The sequence below is a fragment of the Calliopsis andreniformis genome, unplaced genomic scaffold (genome assembly GCF_051401765.1).
Source record: "Calliopsis andreniformis isolate RMS-2024a unplaced genomic scaffold, iyCalAndr_principal scaffold0022, whole genome shotgun sequence".
In the NCBI taxonomy this organism is placed as follows: domain Eukaryota; kingdom Metazoa; phylum Arthropoda; class Insecta; order Hymenoptera; family Andrenidae; genus Calliopsis; species Calliopsis andreniformis.
Genome location: NW_027480432.1, coordinates 7,755,587 through 7,776,975, shown reverse-complemented (window position 1 = coordinate 7,776,975; position 21,389 = coordinate 7,755,587). Strand labels below are relative to the sequence as shown.

At 31.3% G+C, this 21,389-nt stretch overlaps 4 protein-coding genes across 6 annotated transcripts; 2 read left to right on the top strand and 2 right to left on the bottom strand.

The window, feature by feature from the left end:
* Window positions 1-1,259: 1,259 nt before the first annotated feature.
* Window positions 1,260-8,011, bottom strand: Cap-d2 (CAP-D2 condensin subunit). Its single transcript, XM_076391347.1, has 21 exons — window positions 7,897-8,011; window positions 7,654-7,788; window positions 7,290-7,468; window positions 7,075-7,214; window positions 6,850-6,931; window positions 6,715-6,777; window positions 6,403-6,636; window positions 5,982-6,314; window positions 5,708-5,900; window positions 5,322-5,629; window positions 4,853-5,245; window positions 4,531-4,775; window positions 4,340-4,460; window positions 3,951-4,280; window positions 3,758-3,888; window positions 3,339-3,593; window positions 2,997-3,269; window positions 2,791-2,933; window positions 2,402-2,710; window positions 2,012-2,113; window positions 1,260-1,941 (listed from the first exon to the last, which is right to left on the bottom strand). The coding sequence occupies exons 1-21, from the start codon at window positions 8,009-8,011 to the stop codon at window positions 1,766-1,768; spliced, it is 4,260 nt and encodes a 1,419-aa protein (XP_076247462.1). The 3' UTR covers window positions 1,260-1,765.
* On the top strand, window positions 1,793-13,574 carry LOC143187261 (WD repeat-containing protein WRAP73). 3 transcript variants are annotated; one of them, XM_076391352.1, is made up of 8 exons: window positions 1,793-1,883; window positions 8,083-8,427; window positions 8,543-8,725; window positions 9,203-9,379; window positions 12,224-12,493; window positions 12,568-12,712; window positions 12,789-12,998; window positions 13,059-13,573. In XM_076391352.1, exons 2-8 carry the CDS (start codon window positions 8,263-8,265, stop codon window positions 13,262-13,264), a joined length of 1,356 nt encoding a protein of 451 aa, XP_076247467.1. In that variant the 5' UTR covers window positions 1,793-1,883; window positions 8,083-8,262; the 3' UTR covers window positions 13,265-13,573. The 3 variants fall into 3 exon arrangements, with proteins under 3 accessions (XP_076247467.1, XP_076247470.1, XP_076247468.1); XM_076391355.1 differs by having other exon boundaries at window positions 12,789-12,994; window positions 13,059-13,197; XM_076391353.1 differs by having other exon boundaries at window positions 1,840-1,883; window positions 8,245-8,427; window positions 13,059-13,574.
* On the bottom strand, window positions 9,353-11,868 carry Elp2 (elongator complex protein 2). Its single transcript, XM_076391351.1, has 2 exons — window positions 10,682-11,868; window positions 9,353-10,594 (listed from the first exon to the last, which is right to left on the bottom strand). The coding sequence occupies exons 1-2, from the start codon at window positions 11,866-11,868 to the stop codon at window positions 9,451-9,453; spliced, it is 2,331 nt and encodes a 776-aa protein (XP_076247466.1). The 3' UTR covers window positions 9,353-9,450.
* A 250-nt stretch (window positions 13,575-13,824) lies between the features above and the next one.
* On the top strand, window positions 13,825-21,324 carry LOC143186676 (putative ATP-dependent RNA helicase DHX57). Its single transcript, XM_076390383.1, has 18 exons — window positions 13,825-14,002; window positions 14,213-14,351; window positions 14,427-14,611; window positions 14,685-15,139; window positions 15,212-15,735; window positions 15,812-16,119; window positions 16,181-16,670; window positions 16,744-17,126; window positions 17,204-17,325; window positions 17,401-17,720; window positions 17,795-18,406; window positions 18,517-18,658; window positions 19,131-19,562; window positions 19,638-19,902; window positions 19,997-20,123; window positions 20,201-20,469; window positions 20,536-20,684; window positions 20,756-21,324. The coding sequence occupies exons 1-18, from the start codon at window positions 13,932-13,934 to the stop codon at window positions 21,247-21,249; spliced, it is 5,487 nt and encodes a 1,828-aa protein (XP_076246498.1). The 5' UTR covers window positions 13,825-13,931; the 3' UTR covers window positions 21,250-21,324.
* Window positions 21,325-21,389: the final 65 nt, after the last annotated feature.

The following is a 21,389-nucleotide window of genomic DNA, read 5'->3' as shown; positions in this document are numbered from 1 at the left end:
CGTTGTAGTTTATTGATTCATGTACGAAGTTGCTTTTTTCTTAAATATGTACTTACATAAAGGAAGAAAAATTACAATTACGTTTGACAGCAAATTTGATTGTAATTATACAAAAAAAAATGAAGTTATCACTATAATTTAAAGTAATATTATGACCAAAGGAAAATGAGTCAAAGACAAGATTTTTAGATAAACTCATTTTGATATTTGTGGAAGGTCTTTTACTTGTTTTCAATAATAGTGAAAATTCCCAATGCATCGCTTAATATAATAATTTTGTTTTATTTATAATAATATATTCTAAATACTTTATTGAAATGCTACTAAATTTTAATTGCTTACATTTTAATGATAAAATTTCTAATTATAAAATAATTTTGATTTCTTCTGATAAGAAGATTTGTCATATCTCAATTTATCTCAAAAATTTGAAATATCTTTTTATATCATTCGAATTAGATATAGATCAATTTTTGTTCAATTTTCTTTATATAAATCGTATATATAATTTTTGTCTTGTAGAACATTAATTTTATGTTCGTTAAAAAATTATGATCTTACCGATTTTTTATAATAAGAGACTTCCTAAAAAGTAATAATGTTTATTTTATTAACTTGCCTTTAATTTAGACATTTCATAATTTAAAACTAGTCATAACATGGAATGTACAAAATAAAGTTACAATCTTAATATTAATGGTTGATTGAAATAACAATCAATTATTAATATACACAGCTATCACTCCTTTTAGCATATTAATATGAAAATTGAATATTAAGTTCCTATTGCAGAGTCGAATGTGGGATATAGTTCTGAGTACTTTTACTTAAAATAATTGTACCAAACATTTGTATAGTATGTGCAATAATACAATATATAATCACTATATTGAATTTTACATTAGGATTTTATAATTTTTATCAAAATAAATATGTCTACAATACTATAAACTTTGTACATACGGTTTTACCACATTTTTATAATAGTATTTTATTCAATTTAAATTCAAATTTAATAGCAGTCGCCTGATAAACAAAATTCGTAGATCAATAAATTTATTCTAAAAGTAATAAAGTAATGGTGTTACAGTTTGCAATTGCATTTTCAAATAACGATTAAACTTTTCTTCTGCAATTTTTCTCTAACTCCGTTTGAAATAAAACTATAGCCTGGTGTTTCCCTATGGATGGGGTAAAGAATGCACCTATAGCAATTCAGCTTATCGTAAAAGGCGACTAAAGGAGAGATCTCGAGATGATAGATAAATAAGAATTTAGAATTCGAAAAAATCAATAAAAGAACTTCTCGAGACTCATAGGTGAGGAATTAACATTACACATATATTTTACTTTTCCTTTCTTTAATGGAAACATATAATTCTTTATCATAATGTAATTATGTCAGTATAAAAATACAAGTACAAAATTTATTTCATTGAACAGTATTACGTGTATGTCCGTAATTATGAAAATAATCAAATTTTATAATGCAAATCCATGTAACACCAAGTAACATAAATTCAGCTTTTTGAGACCTCTTAGACTATTTTTATAATTATCGGCACATATAATAAATAGTTTCACCCGAGAGCTTCAGTTCTGACTGTAAAAGCGCGGGTCATGAAACAGAGAAGTCTATGATTACTAAGATTTCGTCATAACAAAGTAATAAAAATATACATTCTATATTTTATCACCTTGCTTAATTTCGATGAATAATTATATACAATACGATATGTTAAATATATTGGTGCAATAACAATTATTAATGTTTAGTTCGTAAAGTAGATAACCGTGACGAGGTCCGCTGAGGAGTATGCGATGATGTTTCCCCTCGTTTCTTTTTTTTCGTTAGCGGCGAAGGAGTAACACTATTTGACTCGGTAAGCTTCTTTTTACTAGCTGATTTTTTCACACTTGACGTTGGTGGATTTGGCTTGGCTAATATAAAAATATCAATAATTATATGCTACTGAATTATTCGTGCATGCAAGTTATATATAATACTTACTTGGTCTTCTAGGTGTTTTCATCGACATCTGTTCATCGTCTGAATCTGATTCAGAACTTGATTTACTTTTACGTCCACGTGGTTTTAGTTTTTTACTATTCTCTGTTATAATAATTTTGTTAGTCAATTGACAAGTATTTATATTACATAAAGTACCTCTCAGAGCTAAGAAAGAAGTTCTAATAGATGGGGATTCACATTATGAAAAAAAATTCGTTTTAGAGTTTACTACTATAATTTCTATGAAAACTTAAAACAACTATTTGCAAAAGTAATGTATTATGAGTCTACTATTAGAACTATTTTCTTAATTCTGAGAATAAGAATAGGGTAAATAAATGTTGTGATAGTAATTTCAAATTATTGTATAGATGTGTGAAAAAACTGTACCTTTTGCCTCAGAATCACTGTCTGCGTCATCTTCTTCTTCACTACTACTTTTACGACTCGCGCGTCGTCTCCTGCCTTTCTTGTTTGATTTTGGTACAGGTGGTGGTGGCATTATTTCCGTATCGTTTAACTTCTCCTCCTCAGTGCTCTTAAGCAACTCTTCTATCTTCTCCTCCAATTCCAAGCAAATCGCCTTTGTATTCGGCTTCTTCTTCGTTTGTTCTATAATTGACTGTAACGCTTTCAACACTTGCTTGTTATGAATTTTCTCTTTGAGCAGGGGTAAACTATCAATGAGGTGACGTATACCTGAAAAATTACTTTTCAGTTAATTGAAGGAGTAATAAACTTTCATGTAAAACTGTAATTGGTATATATCTTCTACTCACTTTTTGGACCAAATTGCAATAGCGAAAGACAGTACGAAAAGTCACGCCACTGTCTTTCTGTGGTGGCCAGTTTAAACCTAGCACAAATTTTGTCGATTATGGCGTCGACTTGTTTCTCTTTTTGCAACAAACCCAGTATGTGTCTGTAAACAAAGATCGTTTAAATTCATCTGCAAGATTAGAAAATTTCTTTTTTTAACACGTACTTCAGAATATCTTGGAATTGAGATTCCTTCAAATCTAAATCAGGATCTGTTAATCGAGATAGAATATCAGGCATCACGTTGTACAGAGCGTTTCCTTTCTGCGAGAGAGCCTTGAAAAACTGTTTCGCGTCTTGGGAAATTTGAGTGTCGTCGTCGATTATACACAGAGCTAGCTCAGATATTTGGCCTCTTACTCGTACCATGTCTCTCATTATGAGGCTCGATAGAACACGAACACAGGTTGTTCGTACATGGATATTTTGATCTCTGAGTCTAAAAATAGATCACGTTTTAAGTCATAAACTGCTCGAATAGCTCGATTTTCGTCTGTGATTTACTTGCCTGCCGTAAATATGTTTCATCCATGGTTCTACTTGATTCGGGAACCTCGTCGCGAGATCGCTTATTCCGATAAGAAGATTCGCTCGAATGGCAGGGTATGGTGAACGTTCGAGTATCGTGATTAGAAGTTGTAAAGATTCCTCGCAGAAGCTCGAACTCACAGTCATCATTTTACTGAGAGCGAGAGCACCTGCAGCTTGGGCATCTTCATTGTTGTATTTCTCATGATTCTGACATACATCCAGTACAAGTGGACTGAAAAACATAACAGTAATGTCATCTCTGGACATTTTATTAGAATTTTCCATACTGCATAACTATTTTCAAGTTAAGTTTTATCATTTTTTAAGTTAAAATTATGCAGTATCAAGGGAATTTTAATGATAAATTGTCCACAAATATTCAATTCATGAACCTACATAAATTTTGCTAGAATTCCATCGCCAGTTACAATATGATTCTCGAGGGTGTCGTATATAAACTCGGCGTCTGCGTCATCAACAGCGCCTTCCACGGCTTCTTCTCCATTATCTTCCACAATTGTGCTATTCTAAACGTGAAATCAGAAATCAAATAAACTTTATACAAACTTATTCGCTATATTTGTCGTACCTCCTTGTTACGAATTATTTGTCTGGCAGTGACAGAAATAAGGGATGATACTGAATTCGATCTATTAAGCCTAGAAGTATTTTTGTCGTTTTTATTTGCATTCTTCTCTTTCCTCAATTTTCGTATCATATCTCTTCGTTTTAATTCCTTGTACACTGACGTGTCTAAGTGTACCATTTCTTTGATCGCAATGTGTCCAATTATATACAAGAATTTGGATAGCAAAAACAGTGAAACTGAATGTTGCGATGAATCGTTATCACTGAAATGTCCTCGTTTGTAAACTTCTAATAAAAACTGCTTTATTAAATGTTCAGGCTGATTCGCCAACTGAAAATTTAAAATTATTATAATATTTACTAAAAAATCATTATAATAATAATACTTACATGGTAAATAGCACTAATTGCATCTGTCGCAAATGAAACATATCCATCTTGTTCTGTGTTTGTAAAATTCTCTACCAGTAACGTGAGAATTTGTTTGAAGATTTCATGGTCATTAGAATACCTAAAGATTATATTATTTATAAAATTCTTGAACATAATTTTATTAATTTAAATTCTTGACTATAACTTACCTAATAGGTAATTTTTCAATATCATCACTATTATTTTTGATCGTTAATAATGCTCTGCAAGTATCTCTGGCTAACAGAAGGTCAGTCTTTGCTCGCGGCCCCAATCCCACTTTTACTAATACTTCTAAATTTCCGATTATAGTATCATTTTGGACTTGAGCTATCATTGTTATTAACATCAAAGCTGTCCTGCTTTCCAATGGGTCTGTGTCTGACGATTTCATCGAAAACTTTTCCCATAAAACCTGTTGAAATAATTGCACACGTGAACAAATTTACTCGAAGCATAGAATTGTAAGATTGCACGTATGTAAAACAATACCTGTAATTCTTCATTGGTTAATTCGTTATTATTGTACCACGTTGTGATAAGTTGAGCCACAGCTTGACTTTGACCCGGCTGAAGACCCTTCAGTAGATCAATCAATCCTTTAATGCAAGCCAAAGCTTTTTGTCGACCAGATTTCTTATCTGTATTATTATTCAAGTAAATATCCTTGTATACAGCAGCTATATTATTACGCACGGATTGATCACGATGAAATACTTGAAGCAAAGCCTCTCTTATAGCGTCAGCAGCTCCAACTATGCCAAATTGGTAGGCGACTCCAAGCAGACTGCACGCCTCAACAGCGTCGCCTGCTGTTGTAGAAAATAGCAATTTTTCTATCATAGGTATAACATTTTCTAATTCTGTTGCAAATGTCAGACAATTCTGAAAGAAAGATATATACATGAGATGCTTAAGACGCTTAAGACGCATAAGGCACGTAAGATGCTTAGATACACACTTTTAAATAATTTACAAGTCGTTTTGCCACTGCTATTTTCTCTTTTTCGCTATCATCTGATTGTGTTTTCTCTGCATTATTTTCTGTTTTATCTGAAGTTTCCTCTGATTCCATAAATGTTTTTAATAACAGAAGAAATAGAAATTCCTCCTTTGCTTCTACAGAAAGCTTCTCTATGTCTGGGCATTGCTTTAATGAAATACATGCTTTCCACGTGTACATTACTGCTTCGAGAATCTTTTCTTTCAACATTAATTGCCTCACATGTTCAAATGCTGTATTAGGATCGAAGTCGTCTTCATCATCATCTAAATTTGTAAAATGGACGTATACGTATAAATAGGATCGTAAAATACTTTACTTAAAATCAAAACAAATATATGTACCTTCTTTTTTATTATTATTCTCTCCTTCATTAATCACTTCTTTCAGAGCTTTCCTTATTTTGGGAAGAAAAGCATTCCATAATTCCAATCTTTGTTTATCGCCACGGGCACTTTTGCTAACACTTTCTGTCTGCATTTTTCTTAATTTGATTTCTTCTCGTTCCAACGAATTAGAAATTTCTGTTTTATTCAACTGCAAATTATTTTCTTCCTTTAATGGTTTTATTTTTAACGAAAAAGAATTTAGGGAAAGGATATACTGTTTTTAACATACTTTAGCGGCGAAAGGATTGGCTTGAAGTAAAGCACGCAAGAGTTGCAAGGCTTGTTTTCGCACATTTGCACTTTTGTCTTCTAAACGTAACGCTGTGGCAGCTAAAAGTTTTCCTTGTCTTGCGACGGGAATAGCCCCTTCGCAGCATAAACGTTGCCAAACTTGTAAGGATTTCGATCTCACGTAAGCATTGTTATCTAAAATATGTTCTTCTAAAGCATTAAGACATTCGTCACGTTGATCTTTCTGTTCCTGTGTGAGGTCATCTCCGGTTAGAGCCTTTTCTACAATTGCTCCTAAGGTACTGATTGTACAGTTTCTCATGGTATAATGCTATGGAAATGATTATTAAGAATGAAATAAATCCAAGTATATATGTATTATTACAACAACATACACATAATTAACACGAAAGACGTACTTCACTAGCTAAATAGTCCATCATATCATCAAGAATTGGAATTATAATATTTGGTTGAGTAGTGGCTATAGTTTCAAGAAATATCGATATATTACGACTGTCACTTTCAGATGGTTCACTTTGATCAATTTCTTTCATTATTTCTTTCATTAAACCATTACAGCCACATTCTTCAATCATATGGATAACTCCAGTCGCTATATGTGTTGCTAATATATCATGTAATTTTACCAACTAAAATATTAAAGTAAATTCTCAATATAAAGTTTCTTATTTAAACCAGACTTAAAGTTGTTAAATAAATACACATACCTGCATGATTCTTACTACACAACTTATGCCATGATTATATTTCTTAATTGACGTCCCTAAAATCTTTTTTCAAAAAAACAAAATGTGAATTTTGAAACTAAAAATAATTTACTAAAATAAATAAAAGAATCTCACCTCAAAAATTGTCTGTCTTATATGCTTTTGCTTTGAATCTTTACATTGTTCTAAAATCTTATAGCATACTTTAGAAAGCAACCTGTAATATAAAATAAATGAATTAAGATACTTATTAATAAACTGCAGATACATATTTTTTATATTGCATATTTATAAATATCTAAAGTGTATTCATTAAAGTTTATATAAAATGTATAAACTTTCTGTAGTCCTTAAACTTACATAATAAATGAATCTTCAACAATAGGTGGCTGCCAAAGCTTTTGCAATGGTAATTGTAGAAGCCTATAAACATATTCCAATGCCTTTTCTCTAGTAGTTTCCCACTCCTCTTCTACGTCTGACCTTGCAACTTTTTTGCGCTAAGTAAAACATAATTAATTAAAGGATAATGTGAAGATAATTACAATAGGATTGTATATATGCAATAAACAAACCTTGCCAGTATATTTATCACTTGTGTCTTTCATAATTTCATCGTCTATATGACAAGAAAACCATGAAAATAAATATGCAAGCATTTTTACAATATTTACGAATCTTAGTCTGTCTTCCTCCTGCAACTCATTTCCTTTTTCGAACATGCTTTCCATCTCATGAACTAACATTTCGATACCTTTGTAAAATGATATATAAGTTCATAAGTAAAATCAGAGTTACACTCACACATTTTGTTGAGTTAATATTAAAAATAGTGTCTTGACAGTGGCAGCAACATGCATATGCTCTTATAAAAGCAGTGTGTTCTATCCGTAGTAACAAACCAGTTAACAAAATAGATTTATCACAAATAATCTCTACCTTTATTGATTCTATTGAAACCTCGCATAACAATAGGTAATTCAACTTTATTTCCATGTACCATTACAGAAAAAAATGTATCAAAATGGTCAAAAATAAAATCTGCTCCATTAGCTTGTAGCGAGGCTCGTGTTTCTGTCAGAAAAGAATTAACTATTAGTTTCTTACGTATTTACACTAAAAAAATTGCCTGTAACGTGCATTCGAAAATACAAGCAAAAATAAATAATATTCATTAAATACCATCCAGAGCATGTGAAAGTATTCGTATTGGAATAACTTTTTCAACAAAATATTGCCCATTTCGACTTTGTAAAAGTTCATCTTTATTCACTGGAATTATGAAATCCTTTATCATCTTGATTCATTCATTGATCTCTATACACCTTTCAATTAATATTTTACTTCTTCTATACTTAAAATTCGCAGAATTTCTTATAGCGTCATAACACAGGGCGTATGTAATCAAACACGAACGCCAAAACTGTTACGAATGTGTTGAATTTTCAAATTCATTGCTACCAACACAATGTAAACTAAGTAAATCCCTATTGTTCCTAAAGGGGAAAATCTCCCTATGGTAAAATTAAGTAATTTGTTATTGGCGCGATGTCTTCAGAATCTGAAAAAGAGTTAATACGAGTGAATAATCAATTGTGCGATTTTTCTATCGATGGGAGATTCTTTGCGATTGCATATCAAGCAAATCTGATAATAAAGAGTAGTAAGAAGTTGGAAATTATTCATTTATTCGTATTCACTGACATAATCGAGGTTAGTGCGTTATTTTAAATCAGTAGTAAATAATCATTTAATACAGTAACATGTTTGTTTATGGTGGCAAATAAAGCATTTGATAACAACATAATTGTCTTTCATTTCAATGTAGTATTTCGAGTGGTCTAGAAATAGTGAATATATACTATGTGCAAACATAAAGAAAGCTATTATTCAAGTGTATTCTATTCATTATCCTGATTGGAAATTTAAACTTGTCGAAGGCAGTGCTGGTCTAGAAAGTGTCACTTGGTCTCCCGACAGTAAACATATTTTAACTTTGTCAGATTTCAATGTAAGTAAATGTGTTTTTGCAACATTAACGTGTTGATATTATAAGTTCAAACTTAATTAAATAATTGCAAGCTCTGTATTAATACAGTGAAACTATTTTTTTGAATATATTAGTATATTGATTTATCTTTCATTTTTTTATTATTAAAACTGTATGGTGAACTGTTTCATAGTTTCATTAGTAAAAGAATGATTTTTTACTAAGAATTAATTTCTGTAAATAATAGAAATTCGTTGATTTTACTTTGTGCTATTATATATTAATTTAGATATGATATTTTTCATTTTTTATATAACAATATGAGTTCATATAAATTCCTAAAATGAGTTTTTTGGGGTGAATAAAGTTTTACTCTATTTTAAAAACAAAAAGCAATATTTTCAGAGTAATAAAAAACTATGGACATGTTCAGTACACACACATGTGCCTGCAGATGCATATATTTAATAAAATATTAAAATTCTTATTACAAAACAGATTCAAATATCTGTATGGTCTTTGGAGAATCGTAATGTAACTCACATCCAAAATATGAAGTCCTCTTTTCATAAGCTACATTTTAGTCCAGATGGTAGCAAACTAGCAGTTGTAGTTTCAAACGAAAATCAAGACAGTATAGAGATTTATAAAACTGATACCTGGAAATTAAGTAAAGTGAGTAACCAAATTTAAATAAAATCTAAACATCTTTTATACAATTTTTATTGTACAAAAATGCAAATATTTTACAAGTCTTTTAATTTGATAATATCTATGTCATATATTTTAACTATGTGATCAGATCCACAGCTTGCCAGTTGTAAAGTATTTACAAATTCCTTCTGCGGCCGAAATTTAAGCCGTTTTACAGTCAAATGATGCGCGTGAGATGAATCAAACATTAGGTATTTTTCCCACACAAAATTATCATTTAATATTTTCAATTTCTGTATTTCTATACAGCCTGTCTCAAATCCTATTGCTAAAATGTAAAAATGTTCAGTAATATCCTGCACAGAGAAAGAAAGTGCAGTGACAGAATTATTTACATCCAAGCTCGTACTTGGAGCAATTTTACTTTTAATGATATTTGGATTCCAAACACCAATTTTTCCATCTCTAGAACCAGTTGCAAAAAAGGATGAATCGTGTGTCCACGAACAGCACCATATGATACGAGTATGAAGACTGTCCTTTTTTAAGCTAGCCGCGATTAAAACGTACATGTTATCAGTATACTCAAATAATGACCACCTTCTGTCTCTTGACACAGACACTAAATATTTGTCATTTGGTGAAAATTCCATTTGTGTCACAGTTAACTGATGAGATACAAGTTTCTGAACCTGTGTCCATGTATTTGTACTCCATATTAGTATTGCTGAATGCTCTGGTGAAGTTGATTTACATGCTGTTGCCAATAAGGATCCATCATGTCTGGCAGCTATAGAAAATATTTCATATCCATGGCCATAAAGTTTTTGTAATTCTGGCCATAATGTATTTTGCATTAACTCTTCCTCTGTTGGAGGAATATAATTTTCATTTTTAGAGTCACTGATTTCAAATTCTTCTATTTTCATATCATTGATTGTTGCTTTGTTTGTCAATCCAAGAGCTGGTACTGATGCACTATTAGCTACCATGTTCTTGAAGTCATCTGCATCAGCAATTTTTATTAAAGAATTTTTAAATGTCGCTGGGGCTGTGAATATACGTGTAACTTTTTCTTCTGCTCCTGATGCAAACATGTATGGAGTCAGCATAACTAGACAAGACATGTCATATCCATGGACTTGTGGACGTCCAATTTCATGCCAGAATTCCCTTTTATCTTTCCATGGTGCATGAATTCTTGTTGTTTGGTCTGTACTTGCAGTAATGAGAAACCTGTAATGCAATACATATTAATTCCTCCAAAAAAAGTGGTTAAGTTCTGTAATTTTTTGTGTAAATCATATATTAAGGTATACAAACCTTCCCTTTGGATCCCAACAGAGATCAACTACTTCAGCAAAATGTCCACTTGGTATAGATTTTGGAATCCAATTTTTCACACTCTCTGAGTATTCCCAGATGTGAAACGACCCTTGATATCCATGTGCTAATATGTTCAAACCATTACCACTAAATTTGCAGCCATAAAATCCTAATGAATTACCACCAACTTCACCTACTCTTACTTTTTCTGACCAAATTCCAGTTACTTTGTCTGGTTCCCATATAATCATTGATTTGTCTAATGAACAAGACAATAATCTTAATATCTTGTTTCCATTATTCTGTAATGGATACCAATGTACACCATAAATCCAGCCTTCATGGCCATAAAGAACAGATTCTAAAGTAATATTGTACTTTGTTTCATTAGCTACAAATATTTGTTCTTTTTGACGCAATTCATCATTTAAAGATTCTGTGGCATTCACAGAAATTTTCCACAATCGTATCATAGCATCTTGGGAACCACTTGCAAGTAAAATACTATCATTTGTGATATAGTTAAAGTCTATACAACGTACCCAATCTTCATGTCCAGTTAAAACCTGGACTTTTACAAAATCTAATGCTTCTATATCATCAGAATTCGAGGCATACAATTCAATTGATGAACTTTCTGTAGCAACAGCCAAAAGTGGTAAATTTGTACTTGGCAAACAAGAGAAACAAGCTTCTATTGGTAGCTTTCTCCCTAACACAAGTGTTTGAAAGCATTTTAAATTGTTACTTGTATCTCTAAACCATAATTTCAGTTCACCTTTAACTGACCCAGTACATATCAATAGTTTAAGAAAATCTGAATGATTCTGGGTCTCAGAATTGGGTAGGTACAGATAGTTACTGAAGGTGAGAATATCACCAGCTTCGATGATAGAGGTACATTCAAAAATATTTTTTATTTTAGTCCAAATAATAGCTGTTCCATCTACAGAGCTTGACAGTAGCTCTGACTCAGCTTCTAAATTTCTGTGTTTAATCCATCGTACTGTATTCACACGACCTTTATGTTTGTGGAGAGTCTTTGTCACCTTTCCAATTTTTGAAATAAACGGATCGTAAATCGCAATTGCGTGACACGCTGCGAAACAAACAAGTCCATTTCTTCCCCAATCAGCCGAATGTGGAACTCGATTACAAGCACAGGATATGTAGGATGTTGTCATCTCTTCTTACTATTAATTGTCAAAATATTAATCTAACCTCAAAACACTACAGTAAATAAGCTGCACGGAGCACGTGGTTCTCATTCATTTTTTCAAGTGCTACCAAAATGATAACATTAAAATTACTAGATTTCAATATAAATATTTTTTATTTCAGCCGCTATTTTCAAATTATTTTTGTGAGGATTTCCCCTTTGTCAATGAAATTCATATTTTCTTAATTATTATCTTATTAATTCTCAGAAGAAGAAACACAACTTAGAACTTGTAAAATAGATTGCATATCTGTGCCTTCATTTTTTTAAATTATTTTTTCTGTCTCAAGAATATCAAATTTTTGTGTTATAATTTTTAGAAACTGATATGCGGACGTTTAAGTAGTATTGATGGAATACTCTGGTCTCCAAATAGTGAATTATTAAGCATATGGTCTTCCTTTAGCAGCGAAATAAAATTAATTGTTTATTCAAGTGTGTTAGAAAGAGATATTGGAGTTTTCTATCCTACGCAAACTGCAGATACGTCTGAATTATTATGTGATTATCAAAGGGAACTGAAAGGAATCGAAAATGTAACGTGGATGCCTAGTGGGCAGTTATTAGCCATGACAGGATTTAATGAAATGGTATAACTTTATAACTCATAATTTAATAAAAGTAGTTATTTCATTTCTGATTCTTTCTTATAATTTTTCTATAGATTGTGTTATTAAACCATGTGACATGGAAACCGATGTTACAATTATATCTTGATCCTGTTATCAAAGAGAATTACCTAAACAAAGTATACGAAGAGCGTATAATTCAAACAAAGCCCTCCAGTAAAAATACAAATAAACATATCTGTAAGTAAAATAACGCAAATGAAAATTGGTACATAGATCACCAATAATAAAATAGTAAATAAGTTTATACTTATAGTGGAAGAAAAATCTGAACGTCCAGTGAATATAAAAATTGGCAAAAAAGATGATATCGATAGATTATCGATTGCGAAATTCGATATTTTTGAATTTAGTTTCTGCGGACAGTATTTAGCGATAAGACATCAGCTTTATCCTACAACGTTGTGGATATGGAATATTATCGAGGACTATTTTGATTACATGCTTCTCCAAAATAATATTGTGGGTGAGTGGTTTCAAAATCGTATTTTAAATCGTATATTAAATATTTGTAATCTTCATTCAGCTGTGAAATGGAATCCAACGCGCGCTCATCTTCTAATATTTTGCGAATGCGCGTACATGTTTGAATGGACACCTAATAAGGCGACTTGCATCGAAACTCCTCGGAATATTGTAGTATTAGATGCCCGATGGCATCCTCAAGGGAATATTGTGCTACTTTGTGGCTACAATAAGGCAGTTATTTATGAAATTGAAAATAAATCGTAATAACAATTTTAATAGACCATGTACTGTACATGCTCATCTCAAGCGATTTTTGTATAAAAATAATATATGTACAGAATAATTTGCAGAGCAATTAAAAGCAACGAAAGAACAATTATTTGAACTATATTACATTAGGATAAATTTCAGGGCTGTACCTAAAGAAAAGTTCGTAGGTTCCCCTCGTCTGTACATTTATTTACGAAATTTGTTATTTATTGATCAAACATTTGTTTAAAAGTGGATGAGCAAGTATGAACAAAGAGCAATTATTTGGAAGCCTATACAGCACCTGTTATTTATTATTTTAAATATTATATAATATAGTTTTAATACTAAAAATTCCTAATTTACCAAAAAAAAATGTTTGAGAACAGGAAACTAAAGGTCAGATAATTTCATATGGGTTCTATACCCAAAGAGGGAATTTGTATGGCAACCTTGGCCAGAGCCCTCTCACGATGAATTCGCGAAGCGTCATCAATCTTCACATTCTCATGTTTTCTCTACATTCTCATGTTTTCTCTACATTCTCATGTTTCCTCCACCTGTCATTACCGCTGGTATTAAGTGTTCCTTAACCTTCATGTATGTAGAATATTGAAGAAAATAATTGAAAATATTTTCGAAGAACGTTTATGTAAGAGACGTTTGTCTATGATTTTAAATAATGGATCATCAGAGTATTCAGTTGATGGAAGACATCGCGTTAGAAGGAAAAAATGTGGGAAAAAGTGTCGCGTAAGTTAGAAATTTGATCGTTTATGAGTTAAAATAAAAGTATAATAGGAAGAAATAATTAGTAAAATCTTAGGAAATTTTTATTCTTCTGTGTTCAAAACACTAACTATATAATTAATGTTATCTATAATATTAGAATAGTACTTCACTTAGAATTAAGGTTATTTTATGTATTCTACTATAATTAAAGAATTGATGTAAACTCAACAGAAATACATCAGGGGAAAACAAGAGTAAAGGTAAAAGTGCTTCCTTTTCTAGTAGACTTAAAGTGGAGATGCAAACTTTAAGAATGTCGGAAGAATCAGAACGACAGCTTTATGATACTTTAAAACATATTTATGGTTCTGTATGTATTTTAAGCAGTCATATGTATATTCTGTTATAAATTATATTAGTAGTAAGTAATATGGTTTTTTGACAGAATTTTAAACTTTCTGATGCATCAGAATTTGAAGACAAGAAATCAAATTTGAGTAAACAGTATTGGATGGAAAGAGGTAATTTGGTTATTAAAGGAATAGTTGATTACTCTTCCAAAGATAATACACCTAAAACCCAAGAACATATTACCCGGCAGTTTGCAACATCTAAACTTGAAAGTTATGGGTAAATGTAAAGTAAAAGAAATACAATTTTTTATGGATTTAACATGAGTTTTAAATAATTCTATTACTTTTAGGTTTCATCAAACTCATTGCTTAGAAGCATTTATACATACAAAAGGTGATATGGGAAAAGCTTTAGAAGTTTTGTTTTGTAAATACTATGGAATTGAAAATATTAGGAGTAAGGTACCCAATGATGTTGATACAACAGATTTATTGGAAAGGCGACAAGAAGAGAAAGAAGCACTTGAATCTATTTATGGAGATATATTTGTTGAAAAAATAAAAAATCAGATTTGGATTGTGCAAGTTAAGTTAGATTATTTAGTAAGAAATGATGAAGTAGAGCAAGAAATAGAAAGAATTAAGAAACATCAAGAAAAAGAGAAGGACAGAATTTGTAGATTATTTCTTTACAAAAAATGTAGGTTTGGAAATAAATGTAAATTTTTGCATCAACAACCACAAATGTTAAGAATGCCAGAGAGGAAAGATCCAGAGTTTACCTTAGAAATAAGATTTCCAGAAGGTAATATATATAAAATTAATTAACTTATAGAGTTGGTACATAGCACACTTCTTCTTTTGAATATTTTATTAGGTTGTAAGTATCCATATGAGCCACCATATTTCTACTTTTATAAAAACGATGGCACATTTCCAAGTATACACTGTTTAAGAATAGGAAAAAGGTTGTACGATGAAGCATTGCTACTATCTGAAGATGGTGCGCCTTGTATTTTTTCTATAATATCTCTTTTGGAAAATGAGTACGAAATTAAAGGATATTTAGAAGAAAGTAAAGAACAGTTCTTAGATCCAAATGAATTACTCTTTCCAAAGCTATCAGAAAGTGACGATGAAACGGATGCACTTACACATCATGAATTAGGATCTATTAATAGAAAAAACAGAGACAATATTACATGGGAGGAAGTATTAAAAGACGATGATTTAATTCAAAAAAATTTTCAGAAAAAGCAGGAAAGTTCTAAGTATATAAAAATGAAAGAAGCGAGAGAAAAATTACCTGCATCATCAAAATTGAATAATATCTTAGAAACAGTACATAAGAATCAAGTTACTATAATTTCAGGCGAAACAGGTTGTGGTAAAAGTACCCAGGTAATGACAATTATAAGTAACATATAGATTCCAATTTCATTATAACAAGTTTTTAATTTACACAGTATTTCTTTAGGTTCCACAATTCTTATTAGATGATTGGATTCTTAATAGATCTGAATCCAAGGAGCACGTTAATATAATATGTACGCAGCCTCGGAGAATAAGTGCCATAGGAGTAGCAGAAAGGGTTGCAGCAGAGAGAGATGAACGTATAGGTGAAACGATAGGATATCAAATACGATTAGAAAGCAAAATTTCCAACAAAACTAGGTTAACGTTTTGTACGATCGGAATTTTGTTACAAAGATTGTCAGCGAATCCAGAGCTAGCTGATGTGACGCACATAATAGTGGATGAAGTCCACGAAAGAAGCGCAGAAAGGTAAACTATTCATTGTATTAGTTTATTTATTGTTATTTATATATTATTATCTTTTATCCAGCGATTTTCTACTGATGCTCGTAAAGGAATTGTTGCCAAAGAAACCAAACCTGAAACTAATACTCATGAGTGCAACTTTTAAGGCTGAAGTCTTTTCCACATATTTTAGAGAAGCCCCTGTTTTGCATATTCCAGGAAAAACGTTTCCTGTCGAACAAGTTTTTTTAGAAGACATATTGGAAAGAGTAAATTATGTGCTTGAAGAAAATTCAAAATTCACTCGCAGAATAAGAGGAGACTGGGAACAATTACAAATAGATTTAGAAACTGCGGAAATTGAAGGATCCTCTGCTGCTCCGCCCAAAGAATCTATACAAGATGAGAATTTAACATTGACACAAATTGTTAGTAGATATCGAGGCTACAGTAGACAAACGTATAAGAATTTATATGTTATGGACCATGAAAAGATTAATTTTGAATTTATAGAGACAATATTAGAATGGATTATTTTTGGAGAACATGATTATCCAAAAACAGGCTCTATTTTAGTGAGTATATTATTTTTAGTTTTAAAAAATGTATTAAGTGACATGGGAATTACATTAAATATTATCATTTTAGGTATTTTTGCCGGGATTTGCCGAAATTATTACAATGAAAAATCGATTAAACGATAATAAAGATCTTTCGCCAAAGACTGGAAAGTTTCTTATCGTACCATTACATTCAACTTTATCTAATGAAGAGCAAAATCTAGTTTTTAAGAAACCTAAGGGTGTTAGAAAAATAGTACTAAGCACAAATTTAGCTGAAACATCTATCACAATAGATGACTGTGTCTTTGTGATTGATAGTGGAAAAATGAAAGAGACTAGATTCAATTCGAATCAAAACATGGAAAGTTTAGAAACATGTTGGGTGTCACAAGCAAATGCATTACAAAGAAAAGGTCGTGCTGGACGTGTAATGCCTGGAATATCTATCCATTTATATACTTCGTATAGGCAAGTATAATTTGTTAGGTAATTATATTTCACAGTAATAAAATCTAGTCACTATTTAATAAAATTGATTTTTCCAGATTTAAATACCACTTTGCAACGCAACCAATACCTGAAATTTTAAGAATTCCTCTTGAACCACTTCTTTTACGTATCCAACTTTTGTACAAAGGAAAAAAAGTCGACTTACACAAATTTTTAGGTATTCACAATTTTCATTTTTTGGTTTAATATTACTCCTACATCAACGTTTTTACATTTATTACAATACCCATAGGTAAACTATTGGAGCCACCAACAGACGAAAGTATTTCTAGTGCAATTAAACGTTTACACGATGTCGGTGCATTTAATGCTGAATGTACATTGACACCATTAGGCCATCATCTTGCAGCGCTGCCAGTAAACGTGCGAATTGGAAAATTAATATTATATGGTGCAATTTTTCGTTGCCTCGATGCCGCACTTACCATTGCAGCTTGTTTGTCTCATAAAAATCCATTTACTGTACCTTTCGAGAAAAAGCACGAAGTTGACGCCAAGAAAGAATTTTTCACAGCCAATTCAGATCATTTAACTGTTTTTAAAGCGTATAAGGTAAATATATAATCTTAAATACTCGTTACAGAATAAAAACGAGGTTTAAATCTATTTTTCTGTTTGCTTCACAGAAATGGCTAGAAGCATGTGCACGTAGTCGCCAAGCAGGACAAGCTTTCGCCAATGAAAATTATTTATCCACGCGTACATTATATACCTTAGCAGATATAAAGTATCAATTTTTAGAATTATTAGTTTCAATTGGTTTCGTTCCCATTAATTTGCCCAAACGGCAGCCAAATGTTGATAGGATCCTAGAAATTACAGGATTCGAACTAAATATCAATAATGATAATTACAAACTTCTGCAAGGTTTACTTTGTGGGGCACTTTATCCTAATGTTGTAAAAGTGTTTACTCCAGAGAAGTCCTTTCAAGTGCAATCTGCTGGAGCGATTCCAGTACAGCCTAAGCCAGAGGAGCTTAGATTCCAAACGAAGAACGATGGTTTCGTTAGCATCCATCCAACTTCTGTTAACTTCCACGTCGACTACTTTCCAAGTCCATATCTCGTATTCCAAGAGAAAATAAAAACGAGTAAAGTATTCATTAAGGAAGTCACAATGGTGCCAATCCTACCATTAATTTTATTTTCTGGTTACGAATTAAATATAGAGTTGCATAATGGAATATTTATTATATCATTAGAAGGCTGGATTTTGTTTAGCGTTGAATCGCATAGGGTAAGATTAATATTAATCCTTTACAAATGTTATATTAAAACTATTTCAGTACTACGCTCAATTACAATATTTTAAATTTACATTTTTAATATTGCTTTACTTCTATTCAGGTGGCTCAACTTCTACAGAGAATGAGAATAGAATTGGTCAAATTATTGGAAGAGAAAATGAAAGATCCTCTTTTAAATCTGTTAAATCATCAAAATGGAAAAAAAATTATACAAACAATTGTGAATGTATTGACACGAGAATAAAACAACGTGTGTTCAATTTTTTAAATAATAGTATTCAATTTATAAAGATCTGTTGTTGACTATTACTCTGTAAACAATTGTAAAAAATTGTACAATATGTAATTAAATATCCATATAGGAATTTTTCTTTATTTTTATTATATACTATAAGTTTTGCGTAAACTTTAACAGTTTCGATAAAAATTTTGTGATTTCTTCATGTATACATTTTTCATATTCTTGTACTTATTTTTGATGATTACTATAATCTTTCTTTAAAGGACACCCTGTATATAACAAAACGACTCATTTCGTGACTGACATGCGGTGACCGATACACGTGGTTGCTTGGAGCGACAAATAAGTTTATTTAGAATTCATAAAATTATATGGAAGGAATACATTTTACTATATAATCATGAGTAATAGTAATTCATTTCGCATTCAAGATCATTCTTAAGAATTATTGTTATTAAACATATTATTTTAAGTAGTAAAAAACATCAAAATAATGATGGAGACAGATGAGGTTATAATAGAGAAAGTAATAAATGATGTAGGTTCAAACAGTAAACTTAATGAACAAGTATCAAATATTCCAGAAAATAAAGGTAAGTACAATGTAACCAAAAAACGTGCAGAAAATATAAAATATAATAAAATTCTAGATCAGGCCAATCATACTGTACAAGACTGTGGAATAATCGTAATTAATGATACTGTGGTTGAACAAAACTCTAATGAAAAGAGTAATACAAATAAAGAAGAACAGAAATCTCAGGAAGTCTTAAATAAAAAACAAGATGTAGTACTTATTGAAGATAACAAACAGTGCACAAATGAAGATTCATCGATACAGGATTCAAAACAGAATAATGATGATTGTATTGCACAGAAAGATTGTACAATATTATCAACCAAATGTAAGAAGTATATCTGTTTATAAAAATTGTAATTACTGAATTTATAGTGTGTAACTATATTGGTTTTTGTAATAGCAAACGATAAGCCATCTTCACTAAGTGCTATTGCTGTAGAATATGGAGAATCTGATTCAGAAGTGGAAAATAATTCTGATGGCAATAAAGAAGAGAATGATCAAGTTATCATTCTAAAAGAAGTACAGATGCAACCATATAGATTGAACAAAGAAACATCATCATCTAGTGAAGAAAGTGATAGTGAAGATGATTCTACTAGTAGTAGTGATTCTTCAGTAATAGTTGAGTCTGGTGAATCTGATAGTGATGACGATACAAATAAGTAAGATATTTATTAGTTTGGTATCACACTGTATATTTATTGTCACAAAATTGTAGTCTCACAATGTTTTCAAATACTTCTTGTTCACTTCCAGGAAAATTAAAGGAAAGGGTGTAAAAGATCAAAAGAATAATAGCATGAAAAGTGAACTAGATGATTTACCACCCATTGAAGACTTGACAATTAGTGTACCTGAAGTACTATGTGATATATTAGGCGAGGTACTTATTACTTCCAAGATAGTATTGAAATAAAATGAAACATGTATCAATGTAATAAAGATTGATCAAAATTTTAGGTTGCATGGATGGTTGAACAATTAGTGGTTGTACGACCAAAACCTGGTAAACCAACATTAAATTTAGATACAGTGTTATTTGTACAAAAAGGGCAAAAAGCATTAGGTAAAATATTTGATGTTTTTGGACAAGTGAGTGAGCCACACTATTGTGTAAGATTTAATAGTTCAGAGCACATACACGAACGTGATGTTAAAGTAGGAATGACTGTTTACTATTGTCCGAATACAGAATATACATCTCTAGTCTTTTTACATGAATTAATGAAGTAAGTTTAACCTATTAAATAATAGTATTGATGCATAACGCCTTCAATAATTTATAATTATTACAGGATCAAAGGTATTGATGCAAGTGCAGATGAGCCTCCCGAATTTTCTGACGACGAGGAAGAACGAGTTTATTATGAAAGCCTAAAAGCTAAGCAAACGAGTAATGCAAATGCAACGACGGATGTCCCTTCTAAACGAAAACGTGCTTCCAGTAAATGTCTTGTACAATATAATTCTGTATAATATTTGAACACTATTTCAATATAATATTTATATTTTCAGGTCCCACTGCTGGTTGGCAATCAAATCATCCATGGAACAGAAACGCGCAAAGAAATCGAAGGGGAGGACGTTACCCACGTGGACAATTTCCTCCTATGCAAGGTGGAAATCAGTCTCAAGCTTTATGGATGCATAATCAAAATAATTGGCCAGCTGTTCCAAGCGAACAATATGGATACGGAATGTATCCAGCTGCACTACAATCAATGCATTATGCGAATCCTAATTTTTACGGTCCAGAGAGTTATTATAACGAAAATGGTACAGCAGTGCCTCTAAACCCTCGAATTCCTTTCAATGCTTGTCCGAGAATCCCTCCAGGACATTTATCACAACAAAATCGTTTGAATTCCTCTCCAAACATGAGATACCGAAATCCAAGCATATTTGGGCAGCCACAAATGCCACAGGCTCCTCCAGGTATGAACATGCCTTGGGTGTCTTTACCACCACCTCCTCCTCCTCCACCATCTTCATCATCAGGTCCAAGTTGAGTATTAGTAATTGGATAATTTATTTTAATGATATGCATATTCTAAAATACTTCGGTATGTTATATATTTTTTAATATAGTTTCGTATATATACAAATGCTGTCCTAAAAATACGATACAAATAATTGTATGTATATCAAA

Excerpts from the sequence above, each read along its gene's own strand:
- Cap-d2 (XM_076391347.1), bottom strand. The coding sequence starts at position 8,011 with ATGATAAAGGATTTCATAATTCCAGTGAATAAAGATGAACTTTTACAA. Across the intron at positions 7,215-7,289 it reads GTGATAAATATACTGGCAAG|CGCAAAAAAGTTGCAAGGTC; the intron begins GTTTGTTTATTG and ends TGTTTTACTTAG. Across the intron at positions 1,942-2,011 it reads GAAAACACCTAGAAGACCAA|CCAAGCCAAATCCACCAACG; the intron begins GTAAGTATTATA and ends TTTTTATATTAG.
- LOC143187261 (XM_076391353.1), top strand. The coding sequence starts at position 8,263 with ATGTCTTCAGAATCTGAAAAAGAGTTAATACGAGTGAATAATCAATTG. Across the intron at positions 9,380-12,223 it reads ATACCTGGAAATTAAGTAAA|AAACTGATATGCGGACGTTT; the intron begins GTGAGTAACCAA and ends TATAATTTTTAG. Across the intron at positions 12,713-12,788 it reads AAATACAAATAAACATATCT|TGGAAGAAAAATCTGAACGT; the intron begins GTAAGTAAAATA and ends TTATACTTATAG.
- Elp2 (XM_076391351.1), bottom strand. The coding sequence starts at position 11,868 with ATGACAACATCCTACATATCCTGTGCTTGTAATCGAGTTCCACATTCG. Across the intron at positions 10,595-10,681 it reads TGTTGGGATCCAAAGGGAAG|GTTTCTCATTACTGCAAGTA; the intron begins GTTTGTATACCT and ends ATTGCATTACAG.
- LOC143186676 (XM_076390383.1), top strand. The coding sequence starts at position 13,932 with ATGGATCATCAGAGTATTCAGTTGATGGAAGACATCGCGTTAGAAGGA. Across the intron at positions 14,612-14,684 it reads TCTAAACTTGAAAGTTATGG|GTTTCATCAAACTCATTGCT; the intron begins GTAAATGTAAAG and ends TATTACTTTTAG. Across the intron at positions 17,721-17,794 it reads CTGTTTTTAAAGCGTATAAG|AAATGGCTAGAAGCATGTGC; the intron begins GTAAATATATAA and ends TTTGCTTCACAG.